At 42.8% G+C, this 14,000-nt stretch overlaps 1 protein-coding gene across 1 annotated transcript in view; it reads left to right on the top strand.

Moving 5' to 3' along the window:
• The window catches only part of SUN2 (Sad1 and UNC84 domain containing 2), a 155,411-nt gene that overhangs the window by 74,602 nt on the left and 66,809 nt on the right, over positions 1-14,000 (top strand). The window contains exons 10-11 of the mRNA XM_033929464.1: positions 8,185-8,262; positions 12,816-12,859. Of these exons, the coding sequence (XP_033785355.1) occupies positions 8,185-8,262; positions 12,816-12,859 (122 nt within the window). The remainder of the gene's footprint in view (positions 1-8,184; positions 8,263-12,815; positions 12,860-14,000) is intronic.

Genomic DNA, 14,000 nt, shown 5'->3' with positions numbered 1-14,000 from the left:
CCTAAATTGCCAACTTCCCTTCGTCCCTTTTTTTGGTTAGCTTGGAGGTCACCCACATGTTGAGAATATGCTACCTGCTTGTCCTGGGATAAAGCACAGTTACTTACCGTAACAGGTGTTATCCAGGGACAGCAGGCAGATATTCTCACAACCCTCCCACCTCTCCGGGTTGGCTTCTTTGCTAGCTATCTGAACTGAAGACCACGAGGAGGGGATGCGCCCTCTAGTGGAGTGGGAAGGCACCCACATGCGTGGTGCAGCACCAGGAAACTTGAAATATTCAATCAAGTTTGCTTGAAAAGCTGTCCGCGTCGGGTGGTCACCCACATGTTGAGAATATCTGCCTGCTGTCCCTGGATAACGCCTGTTACAGTAAGTAACTGTGCTTTCTGGTGCAAAGGGTACAGGAGTCTTGACAAGTAGGTTATGTATTCCTACCTACGGGTTTGTGTAGAAGGGGTTAAATTTTCTTCAGCTCCACATCCAGCTCTAGGCTGCACTGTAGATTTCTGATCTGCTCTGAGATCATTTTTGTTATTTTGGGGTATTTTTATCTGGACTGAGACTTTTGGTTCTGCAGAAGTTCCCAGTGCTCCTAGGACAGCTCTGACTGCAAGAAGACACAGACACTTTGGATTGAGTCTGTAACTAGCAGGGTAACCCTTAGGACTGTGACCCATAAACTTTGTCGAGCCGTAGCACAGTAAACATAGTGGCCGTGGATCAAAGCATCCAGAAGTGTGCCAGCGTCAACGCGATGACATCATGTGCATGTGTGACATCATCACATCAACATTGATGCATGTGCGAAGGCCCTCCAGATGACCCCTGAACAGCCTGTGTGGGGAGGGGGTGCTGATAGGGAAGACGTGTGGAGAGGAGAGGCACTGGCGCCGGCTGATTGCCTATAGGAAGTGCCTCTCACCATGAGAGGCATGTCCTGTAGGCAATTGGCTTGCTCCACTCTTCCTTCCCAGCATCTTGCGGCACACCTCAAATCTCAGGAGGCACACAGTTTGCGATATACTGCCCTAAGGGGAACCTGCCTAGCCAGTCTGCACTAACAATTTGGAGGCTCGGAGACTGTTCCCCTCATAGCAAAGCTCGCTCGAGGTTATCCAGAGCTTGAGCACAGGCTGGGTGGCCCTGTGTTGGTCCTGAGGGCTTTATCAGGTGCCGGCTGTGTTTCCCTCCTCCCATCGACGTACATGGAGCTAGGGGGTTTGAGGTCACAGCCACATTTATTGGTTTGACTGGCAGCCCGAAGATACAAGCTTTTGGAGCCTATTATATGCTTGTCTGAGGCAGAAGTCTTCTCTATACTTCAATTGTAGTCCCATCTAAACTAGTCCCAGCACCAGCAATAACTGTGACTACAGGCTATTGTAGGCTAAGGGAGACTTTGGGGGTGGTTTTAAATTGAATTTTTGAGGGTTGCTGAGGCTTCATTTAGGGTCCCCCACCTTTAAAAACCCCTCCCCTTCAGCCGCTGTCGCTGGGAGCTAGCTCACCGCGAGAGGAGAGCACATCCGACGAGGTAGTGTTCTCCTCTCGAGAGGCCAGTATATCGGAGGGCTTGCTGCAAGAAACAACCCAGAAGGATTCGTTCCCTTTGGAGAAACAAGCGACCGGGACATCTCAAGCCAAGGAGGAACAAGGCATTGGGGAGGTAAACCAACCATCTGAGCTATCTCAATCTACATCAATTTCTTTTGCTCCTGTTAAACCCCCAGAAGTCACTTTAGACTCGCTCTGGGAGCTAGTTATGGCTTTGGGAAATTCACTGAATCCTCAAATTACAAATTTAGATAAAGAACTTAAAGACCAGAAAGAAGTAATTAAGACTTTGAAAGAAGATATAGTATTAATGAAATCTGATATTCAAGAAGATAAGGAGGACATAAAAATGATTAAAAGTAATTATGATTTATTGGTAAAAGATAATTTGATTATGAGAAGAAAATTGGAAGTACTTGAAAATAATACTTGGATTAACAATTTATGTCGAATTAATTTTCCAAAGATCTCATCAATTTCCCCAAGAGACATGATAAAATGTTACTTTCTGGAAATTCTTAAAATTCCAGAGAACTCATTACCACCATTGACAAGAGTATATTATTTACCAATAAGGACTCAGGATTGTCAGAAGAAAGAAGACATTGGAAAACCTCAGGAACGTTCTCTGGATGGTTCCACTTTATTAGAACAATCAGACAGAGAAGTGACTATTTCAGCCACTCTCTTACTGACTGTGGCTCTGGCTCCAGATAAAGACTGGATCCTTAAACTTTTCTTTAAAAATAGAACCAGAGACTTTCTTGGCTTCCTTATCCAAATTTTTCCAGATGTCTCTAAAGAGACTCAAAAGAGAAGAAGGGAATTTCTAATGTTGAAACCAGGTGTGACCCAGATTGGGGGTTTATTTTTCCTTAAGATATCCTTGTAAATGTGTAGTAAGGTATCATACTTTGAAATATGTGTTTTTTGAACCAGCTCATTTGATGGTTTTCCTTTCCACGAAGCGCCTTGAAAATGGAGAAACATCTGTGTCCAAGAAATAATTAGCTCCTTTTCAGTAGCAGATAACGTGATTTTGTTTGGTTGCCTTTTTGTACTTTAATCACTCCGATTCTTAAGTCTTGGATCCTAATTTTGAGGACTAGTGTGTGATTAAGTTGAGAATTATTTCCTATTATTGTTCGGTTTATTTTCTGGATTGAAAATAACTTTAATATTATGTTTTCTTAATTGCACTTTCTGTACAAGATGATATGCTTGTTAAACAATGTGAAAATCTTTAAATTAAAAAAAAAAAAACCCTTCCCTGAATTTTTTGAACTGTAATTTTGCTCTCCCAGGCTGTTTTTGGCAATAGACTACTACTGTGGCAGCCATCTTTGATTTTTCAATCTGCCTCAAAAACACCTCCATTTGGTTCAAAATTGATACAAATGGACTCCTCAAGCTGTTCTACCCCTATATCATGCTAGATTTGCGCTAGATGGCTGATGGAAGAGTGTCCATGTGCCACGTGCCATAGAGTACTTGGGTGGGGGAGGCAGGAGCTATGGGCTTACCCCTTCTGATCCCTCCAGGGCCATAGGTTCTTAGGTGGCTTGGTATGTGGATCAAAAATCCCTCCTGGAGTCTAGAAATAGTGACTCGGCATCTGTGGTGAAGTGCTATTGCGTGAACACCCTTTGGCCCTCTAGGAAGTGAAGACAATCCCTGCAGGGGTCCTTGGGGCACCCTGGACAGGGATTTACCCCTGATTTTATGAGTCCGATATTTGAAGTCTATCAAAATTATAAGGGTCTGTCAGCACTGTCTGAGAGCATGTTTCAGGTTTATTAAATATTTGATATCCCACCTATCATTACATCTAGGCGGTTTCCAAAAGAATAAAAATTGTAAAATAAAAAAATAAAGGAACAGAAAAAAAAATCACATTAGGACATATAATCAATAGAACAAATTAACTAGAGACACAAAAGGGGGGAAAAGGAAAAACTACAATATTCAGGGCTTACTCAGGAGGTTGTACCCTCAAAGAACATAGTTCCCCCTTTGCAGTGTCATACGCACAATCCAGTGGTCTAGTCGGAAAAGGACTGAGAATATCGGGGCTCAGATTCAATCAAGTTTAATTAAAATTTCTTATACCACCTAATCAAGCCTTCTAGGCGGTGTACAAAAATGCCAAGACCCTACACCAAATAATTTATAATATAAACAAGGACAAATCAGGGGAAATAATAGAAAGAAAAGAGCATTCAGGGAAAACAAAAGGAAGGGAAACTGAAGCTAAAAAATCTTTCCTGTATCTAAGTCTCCCTTAAAAGGGCAGTTAGATTACAAATGCATCGAGGCATAAAAATGTCTTTAACTTTGCCTTAAAATTGGCAAGACTAGTTATTGCACGTAATGGATTTGGGATACTGTTCGAAAGAGAGGGGGCACTAACGGAGAAAATTGTAGCTCTCATACGAATAAATTTCAGCGAAGAAATAGTAAGAAGGTTGTGAGCTGAGGACCTTAACGTCCTAGTTTGATTATACGGAATAAGTAGATTGTGTATGAATTCAGGTTGGATATTTGCTCTAGCTTTAAAAATAAGAAAAATAATATTGTAGGTGATCTTATGTTCTTTTGGAAGCCAGTGAGCTTTCTGTAGAAGGGGAGTGACATGGTCATACTTTTTTGCGCTAAATATAATTTTTACGGCAGTGTTTTGTACTATTTGAAGTTTTCTTATTTCCTTTTTTGAAATGCCTTTGAGAAGGGCATTGCAGTAATCTATGCATGAGATAACAAGGGAATGGATTAAAATGTTCAAGGAAGAAGGCTCTAACAGTTTTGCTAAAGCTTTAATTATACGTAATCGATGGAAACAGCGTTGAACAATTGTATTGATATGTAAGTGATAAGTGAATTTGCTATCGAATGTAACTCCTAGTAATTTTAGAGAGGATACTATGGGGAACCCATAGACATCATTTACCTCGATTTTCAAAAGGCTTTCGACAAGGTGCCACATGAAAGGCTGCTTAGGAAGCTGTGGAACCACGGGGTGGGAGGGGATGTGCACAGATGGATCAAGCACTGGTTGTCGGGTAGACTGCAGAGGGTCGGAGTAAAGGACCAATATTCTGACTGGCGGGGAGTCACGAGCGGTGTGCCACAGGGATCGGTGCTGGGGCCGTTACTCTTCAACATATTTATCAATGACCTGGAAAAGGAGGCAAAGTGCGAGGTTATAAAATTTGCAGACGATACCAAACTGTGTGGCAGAGTTAGGTCCAGGGAGGAGTGTGAGGACCTGCAAAGGGACCTGGACAAGCTGGAAGACTGGGCAAACAAATGGCAAATGCGCTTTAACGTGGAAAAATGCAAGGTCATGCATATAGGGGAAAAGAACCCGTTGTTCAACTACAAATTGGGGGGGGGGGGCATTGTTGGGAGACAGCAGACTTGAGAGAGACTTGGGTATGCTGGTGGATGCATCACTGAAGCCATCTGCACAGTGCGCAGCAGCCTCGAAAAAAGCCAACAGGATGCTGGGCATCATAAAGAGGGGCATAACAACCAGGACACGGGAAGTCATCATGCCATTGTATCGAGCGATGGTGCGTCCACATTTGGAATACTGCGTTCAGTATTGGTCGCCGCACCTCAAGAAGGACATGGCGGTACTTGAGAGAGTCCAAAGGAGAGCAACGAAACTGGTAAGAGGGCTGGAACACTGCCCATACGCCGAGAGGTTGGATAGGCTGGGGCTCTTCTCTCTGGAAAAAAGGAGGCTCAGGGGAGATATGATAGAGACCTTCAAGATCATGAGGGGCATAGAGAGGGTGGATAGGGACAGATTCTTCAGACTGAGGGGGACAACAGGTACGAGGGGACATTCGGAGAAACTGAAAGGAGATAGGTTCAAAACAAATGCAAGGAAGTTTTTCTTCACCCAAAGGGTCGTGGACACTTGGAATGCGCTACCGGAGGAAGTGATCAGGCAGAGTACGGTACAGGGATTCAAACAGGGATTGGACGGATTCCTGAGGGATAAAGGGATCGTGGGATACTGAGAGAGGTGCTGGGATGTAACACAAGTATAGAAAGCTAACCAGGTAATAAGTATAGAAAGCCAACCAGGTCGTGCATGTGCAAGACCGGAGGGTTAGGACTTTGATGGGAAGATAGGACTTCAATGAGAAACCAAGGTGGCAAGGGGGCCCCTTCTGGTGATTCAGACAGGTCGTGACCTGTTCGGGCCGCCGCGGGAGCGGACTGCTGGGCAGGATGGACCTATGGTCTGACCCGGCGGAGGCACTGCTTATGTTCTTATGTTCTTAATAGGTAGATTTTTAAGTATTAAAGAGGATTGAAGAGAAAGGCCATCTTTAAATGGAAAAAAACATTAATTTTGACTTATTTACATTCAGAGAGAGCTTGTGTGCATCAAGCCAAGAGTTGATCTTTTCTAATTTTTGATTGATGCAAATAATTTCATTAGGGTCATTTAGGTCTATTGGGTGCACTAGTTGGACGTCATCTGCATAGGCGAATGTTGTAAAACTAATAGATTGACCTAAAATTAGTAGAGGGGCTAAAAAGATGTTGAAGAGTAAAGGAGATAGAATTGAACCTTGTGGAATACCGTATGCAGTTGTTATAGGGTCAGAAGATGTTGAGTTAAAAACAACCTTAGAAATCCGATCAGAAAAAAATGAAGAAAACCAGTCAAGGACTTGATCTGAGATACCAATATCATATAATCGCAAGAGAAGGAGTTTATGATCTATGGTATCAAAAGTTGATGAAAGATCCAATGAAATAAGTAATACCGACTGGTGATGGTCTGTCTAGGTGATAAAGGATTTTGGTGGTCAATCCTATAAGTGAAAGTTTGGTGGAGTGGTGTTGACGAAATGGATGTAACACCTTTGTTCGATAAAATCTGAGATTTGTCGAAAGACAATTTTTTTCCGTGAGTTTGGCCAAAAAAGGAATATTTGTGGTTGGACAGTAATTGGAGACATCAAGGGAACTGATTTTATGGTCTTTAAGTATTGGATAAATGATAGTCCCTGTGGACAAACTGGTATGGATCAAATTTAAGATGTCAGGACCAAAAAATGTGAAGAAACGTTTCAGTATAAATGGTGGAAGAATGGTATTAGAACCTTTTGGGTTTAGTGAATTCAAAGTTCACTGAAGATCATGAAGAGAAGGTAATGCAAATCTTGAGCATTTAGAAAATGGAAGACATGAGGGTGAGGACAAATTTTCTATGTCTCCTGAGCTAGATTGAGTCAAAATTGTATTGCTGACCGTGTTAGTGCAAAAGAAGATCTAATGCTTGAAATTTTATTGATTAAGTAAGAAGCAATCGAATGATCTGTTGGTAATGAGACTGACAACTTTGCTCAATCTTCTGCGTAGTAAGAGATCTGACGATGGTATATAATGTAGAAGTGTTTCTTGCTTTTTTTATTCCTTTGATCCTCTAAAATGAATCTTCAGTGGTGGAGGATTCAGAGTCTCAGGTTGAAGGCAGCAGTCAGGAAACCAACTGGAGGGAGAGAAGGACCCAATGGTGCACCGCCTTTTTAAACTGACAGATTTGCTGGAGATTATTGGAAACTTGTGTGTTGTGCTGTTTGTAGCCTCTTAACTGCCGTATACTGTATGCTCGAATATAAGTCAATCTGAATATAAGTTGAGACCCCCATTTTTCCCCCCAAAAAGGAGGAAAAATGGTTGACTCGAATATAAGTCAGTTGGCTTAATATTCAAGTGCCCAGCCTGCCAGGATCTTCACCCAGTGCCCCCTCCCTCCCCTGTCAAACTCTACACCCAGCCCCCTCCCTACCAGGCACTGCACACAGCTCCCTTACCTCCCTCCCTACCAGGCTCTCCTCACTATCTCCCTCTCCCTGCCTTGTCCATCGTACCACCTCTGCTGCTGGAATCCCTGGTGGTCCAGAGGTGTAGCAGTCAGGATCAAGCTTTCCACGCTCCTGCCCCGCTGCTCACCTGTTCGGTTGCTGCAGCAAGTTTCGGCTTCAGCCACTGAGCAGTACTGAGCAGGAGCACACTTTGGCACTGCTGCTCAGCGCTGAGCAGCTTCCTGAATGGCAATGTGAGACCTGACATACTTTCAGGCCTCCTAAAGCAGCAGCAGTGGCAGAGGCTGGCTGGCAGAGGCAGTGCTCTGAACAAGCTATTCACGGCCTGCACACCAGGGCTTCCGTCTGCCGCATCACTGATGATGCGGCAGAAGGAAGGCCCTGCAGAGCAGGCCAGGAGCAGCCTTTGTTCACCGCGCTGCCTCTACCCACCAGCCTCCGCCACTGCTGCTGCTTCTTTAGGAGACCTGGACGTATGTCAAGAGACCCAAGATTCACTGAATTGGTGAGTCCAATTTTTTTTTTTTAAGAAAACAAATCTATTTTGAATCAATTCACCAAAGTGAATTGGCGAATCGGGCAGCACTAGTATACAGAGTGACATATAAAATTTTGATGTTGATTTACAGTGGGTATATATGCATATGTACCAGTATATTTTGTTAACATCATTGTGATCAGTCTGCTAGAGGCTATTATGCCTACTGCCTGTATCGATGTATTGTTATGAAGAGACCTGTATTATGTCTGTTTTATTTTCTTCTTTCTGGTACAGAATGAGCTCGTGGCACTGAGAGAGGAGCGATGGAAAGATCTGCAAGGATTCATGGAGAAGATCGAGCAGATTTCTCAGGTAAAAGGAGTCTCAAGTTTAAATTGTTGCGCATGCATCTTGTTTTGTGTGTGTTTCTGGATTGTACAGCGTTTTGCATTGCCCTTATTTTTCTGGGAGTTTAAGGGCCTTAAAATGGGAGGGGGCAGGCCCCCTGTGCTCATTGTACTGCTTTTCTTTTAAAAGCAGCACTTCAAATTCTAATATGGGACTTTCTTTAGATCTTTTTTTTTTTTTTACCATCAAGACTGCAGTCAAGGTCACTTCTGTCTTTTGTGATTTTTCAGTGGGAATTAACCTTCCTATGACTTCCTGCGTCATGAACATTTCATTCACAACTACTTGGCATTATCACTCAGCCCAACTCTAGGATTATCACAGAATAGGTTAGGCTTTGGTTCATACTGTCTGAAAGAGAGCACACTGGGCCACTATTCAGTTGTGGATCAGAGGGAAGAGTTTCCCATGGGTTTCCCATGTATTGTCCATTTTCAGTCCTGGTTGACTTCTGATGACCCCCCCTAGAGTTTGCAGGTAAGGGCAGGATGGGTATCTTTTTAAGGGATTTCAATAAAAGAGGTGGAGCCTGCAGAGAATGGCAGGATATTGCTCACATAGTTTGGAGAATGGATCTCCCAGCACAAAATATTCTTTTTTTTTTAAGAGTTAGCAAATGAGTCAGTTTGGCTTTTCCTCTCTATGTATTACCTTGAAAGTGGACTAATATGGCCACCACACCATTTAACCTCAAAAGGGATATTACAAATGTTTAAAACAAGTTGTCCTAATGTTGTTTTCTAGATTGTAGAGCAGATCTTTCCAAACCGTGGGTTGGACCTAGAGCCAGACTGAAACCAGGCTCTTCAGTTTCTGTCAAAACTGAATCTGTGACTGAAATTAGCTGCTCTGTTTCAGTAGAAACCAAAGCTGAAAGTTAAACTGCTACACACACCCCTCCTCTCCAGACCCAGTGACAGTTCCCCATTGGTAGGTAGTGGGTACAGGAGCTTCCCCACTCACTCCTGTTTCTGTGCACGCCTGTCTCAGAAAATGGCTTCTGGGACTTCCAGTGGCAGTCTCACGAGACTGCTATGGCAGGTTCTAGCAGCCATGTTGAGATTGGAATCAGCTTAAGCAGGATTCCATTCTCAAGATAGCTGCCAAGACATCCTGAGGCAGTCTCATGAGAATGTCACTGGAAGTCCCAGAAGCCATTTTCTGAGCTGGGTGTGCACATGAGCAGGAATGAGTGGGAACGCTTCTGTGCCCACTACCCACCAATGAAAAGGTAGGCCCAGGAGGGGACTGCCGCCAGGAGCAGGGGGAAGAAGATAAGATGGGGAGGGAGATGTTGCTGCTGGGTGGGGCAATGAGGAGGGGAGAGCTGTTGTCTGCAGGCCCATCTTCTACAGGGGGGGGGACTGAGAGTGATCATGAGAGCAGGAGAGAGTTTTGAGTTCAGCCACAAATGCACTGGCATTGGGCTGATTTTGATGTTGAAACCAAAACTGAAATTCAGCTGGCCCTTAATTGAAACCCCAATTGGGGTCACAACCTGGGCAGGCTTTTCAGAATGTTATTACCCTGTACCATCCAGAGATTGTGCACTTTCTGCAGTCACACAAACTGGGGTCATGGCCGCAGAAAGATTGGCCAGCACTGTTACAGAACAAGGTGTAAGTTGAGGCTTTTCCTGAATTTTATAAATAAGGCTTCTGATTAATGGTTGTAATCTATAATGTGTAAGGTGGTGTAAGATTAGAAGTATACATTTGGAAGATAATATAAGACTAGGAATACATTTTCACCTCAGGATTTATTGTTTTTAAATCTTAAAACATCACCTCACTCTGAGACCTTGCTGGTGCAAAGCCTGATCACGGTCACAATACCAGTGGGATGTTTGTAGATTTGCTGACTGTGGTGTGAACAGCATGCCTCTGCTCCATACGGCCCTGTATTTGAAGTTCCCTCAAATATATATCAATTTCATCAATAGGACCTGTATGTATAACAAATTCACCTTATTTTATAGAGCAGTGGTTCCCAACCCTGTCCTGGAGGAACACCAGGCCAATCGGGTTTTCAGGCTAGCCCTAATGAATATGCATGAGAGAGATTTGCATATGATGGAAGTGATAGGCATGCAAATTTGCTTCATGCATATTCATTAGGGCTAGCCTGAAAACCCAATTGGCCTGATGTTCCTCCAGGACAGGGTTGGGAACCACTGTTATAGAGGAAGCCTCAGCCCCAATTCATGCCTGCGGGAAGAATTACGTGGCACTTCATCATTGGCTGCCCATTTATATTATTTATGCTTTAGTGTTATATAAATCTTCTATTTTGATATTTCTCTTTATAAATAAATTTTCTAAAAGTTGTCTATGTACTTAGCTTTTCCATCAGCCAACGCCTGGGGTCAGACTCCCAGGCGTTGGCTGATGGAAAAGCTAAGTACATAGACAACTTTTAGAAAATTAATTTATAAAGAGAAATATCAAAATAGAAGATTTATATAACACTAAATCATAAATAATATAAATGGGCAGCCAATGATGAAGTGCCACGTAATTCTTCCCGCAGGCATGAATTAACACAGCGGCGGAGTGGTGGGGCTGAGGCTTCCTCTATAAAATAAGGTGAATTTGTTATACATACAGGTCCTATTGATGAAATTGATCTGCTCCATATGGGGCAGGGCCAGTGAGTAGAGGCAAACAGACTCGCTCTCTATTCTAGTACACCTTCAGAGCACACTAATATTGCTACCACTGATTAAGCTCGTACCTAACACTGATGCATAAATGTTTTTCAGTTTTGATCAGATACATTTTAAGCATCTCCAACCCCTCTTCCCAGTTAGGCAAAACATAAGCACTGAAATTTACATTTTAAATACATCTAGTATCAGAAGTCTTAATTTTAAATGGCATGCCACTAAGTAAGCTAGAGTACACAAGTTGCCCTACTGGCTCAGACCATCTAGTCCAGTATCCTCTTCCAACAGTCCAGGTCACAGGTACTCGGCAGAATCCCAAAAAGTAGCAAGATTCCAGGTTGCCCCCCCCCCCCAGGGATAAGGAGCAACTTACTCCATCTACCGTAACATTTATAGCAGGGGTGTCCAACCTTGGCCCTCACCAGGTTGGGTTTTCAGGATTTCCCAAATGAATATGCATGAGATCTATGTATTTGCATACGATGGAAGCAGTGCATGCAAATAGATCTCATGCAAATTCATTAGGGAAATCCTGAAAACCAAACTGGATTGTGGCCCTCGAGGACCAACATTGGACAATCCTAGTTTATAGACTGTGCTCCCAGGAACTTTTTAAAACCCAGCTTTTACCACTTGCTCCATCTTAACTATCCTCCTCTTTTACTTACACATACCCACTTACTCCTCTTGTGATTTTATAAACTTCTGTCTTCCCTTAGACATCTCTTCTCCAAGTTAGAGCCTTAGCATCTTTAGCTTTTCCTCACACGAGTTGATCCATCTGCTTAATCATTTTGGTTCTCCATCTTCAAACTTTAATTCTGCCATACTGTATATATTTTTGAGATGCAGTGACCAGAACTGCACACAATTTGAAAGCCACAGTTGCACCATTGAGCAAAATAGATGCATTATGATATTCTTGTTTTGTTTTCTATTCCTTCATAATGACAGTCGCTCAAAAAAGCCCTATGTGGTTCTACTGAGCCAATGGTAGTGTGTCTTGCAGTGTATGATGGCTAAATAGTTGCATATTTTTTCATTTCTTCTTGACAATGAGGGGCAGCTATAGTTACAGCAGTGCTTGTGAGAAGCCCCAACAATAGGGCTGTCTTTAGATTTAGAGCAGTGTCTCTCAAACTGCCCAAAGAGATTCCGGGTGTGCCACGAGAGATTCCAGAATTTTACTTTATTTTTAAAAATTCCCTTCACAAGTATATACTTAAATAGATGATATGTATGTCTTGTATGCAAAAGCCTGTCAATGTTATGAGCATCTGTATGCGTAAGGATACAACTGCCCAGACAATCATCATTCTTTGACGTGATTGGTCCTTGAAAACTAACAGCTAATAATTTTATTTTTTATGCGTTAGTTATCCTATCTTGAGCAACAAAGCAACGGAGGCTTTGTTACCATTTGGATCTTATCTTTACGAACTTAGATTTTCAGCTCTGACAGAAATTAAATTAAAAAAAGAGAATGACTGTAGATGGTGAATGATGAAATGTGTGTTTGCTTGTCAACTATTGAGACTCATTTTGAGTTAATTTCCACTCAAAAACAAGCACATCCATCACATTGATTAGCAATTATGTCTACTTTAGTTTCACTATTGTTACAATTACCCATACATAGCTTAAAGAACGTTAAATAAATAACTCTCAAATTAATTTTTTTTGTGGGTTTGGCAATTTTATAATTTCAATTATAATGTGCTGCAAAAAACATTTGCTCTGTTTAGTGTGCCGGAGCTAAAATAGTTTGAGACACTGATCTAGAGGGAGGAAATTAGCCTTTGTCCATGAAATAATACAATGTTTGTTCCTTCCCCCCCCCCCCTTGTCACAGGCGATGGAAGCACAGATGCTGCAGATGAAGTTGGACTGGAAAAGGTAAAACCTTTTGTCACTAGGATTGGGGAAGGTGTTGGGCAATTGGACTTTGAAATTTTGGAGCTTGTGGCAGTATAAAATAAAATCTGACCCGTAGGACGTTTAGGGTTAAGGGAGAGGGCAGTGTCAGGTGGCATAACAGATTCCCATACACTACTGGTCTCCCTCCATATTTGCGGGTTCGGCATTTGCGACTTCGGTTCTTTGCGAATGTTCCACCCTTCCAAACAGATGCAGTTCCTTGAACTGCTTTTAGTTCCTCCTCCTTAACTGCTCAATCGCAGTCATGCTGCACACAGTTTTTTTTAACATTAAAATTGCTGCACTGACTCTCACTTTCTGCTCTCTCCGAACTGTTGTCGACATCATTGTGGGGGCTGGCCTTCAAATCCTGTGCCCAATCAGACAGCGGAACTGCTGCTGATATCACTGGGAGGGGCTGGCTCTGCAAATATGGGGGAAGAAAATTATTTGTGAAATTATGGTAGTCACGAGAGGGCTGCGCATCTAACCCCCGCAAATATGGAGGGAGACCTGTACTGTAAGTTTGCTCAGAGGTTCGGTCCCTTGTGGAGCACTGGGGTGTGCAAATTACTGTACGAAAAGAGCTAATCTGATTGCACACTAAAGTGGTAATATAGTAAATGACAGCAGAAAAAAAGACCAAACTGGTTCATCCAGTCTGCCCGGATGAGATTGAGTTTATTTATATTTATAACCTGTTTTCGATGAAAACAAGCATAAAAATCAACAAAAATCCAGAAGAGAGGTACAGTTTAGGGGTGAAGTACTTCTGTGCATGAAAGAGGAGTGGGATTTGGGAGGTGGAATTGTATGTGATGACCTTAAGGTAACCAAATATAGAAAAGGTAACAGAAAAAGCTAGAAGGATGCTAGGGTGCATAGGGAGAGGAATGGCTAGCAGGAAAAAGGTGATAATGATGCCCCTTTATAAGACTATAGTGAGACCTCGTTTGGAATATTGTGTAAAATTCTGGAGACCACACCTTGAAAAAGATATAGGGCTCCTTTTACTAAGCTGTGTTAGGGCATTAACGCGCAGAATAGCACGCGCTTCAATGCCGCACGTGGTTCATAGTCAAATGTGCGCAAGACAAACGGGCGCAGACAAGTGAGCGCC

The sequence above is a fragment of the Geotrypetes seraphini genome, chromosome 2, assembly GCF_902459505.1.
Source record: "Geotrypetes seraphini chromosome 2, aGeoSer1.1, whole genome shotgun sequence".
NCBI lineage: Eukaryota > Metazoa > Chordata > Amphibia > Gymnophiona > Dermophiidae > Geotrypetes > Geotrypetes seraphini.
This window is presented reverse-complemented; position numbering and strand designations above follow the sequence as displayed.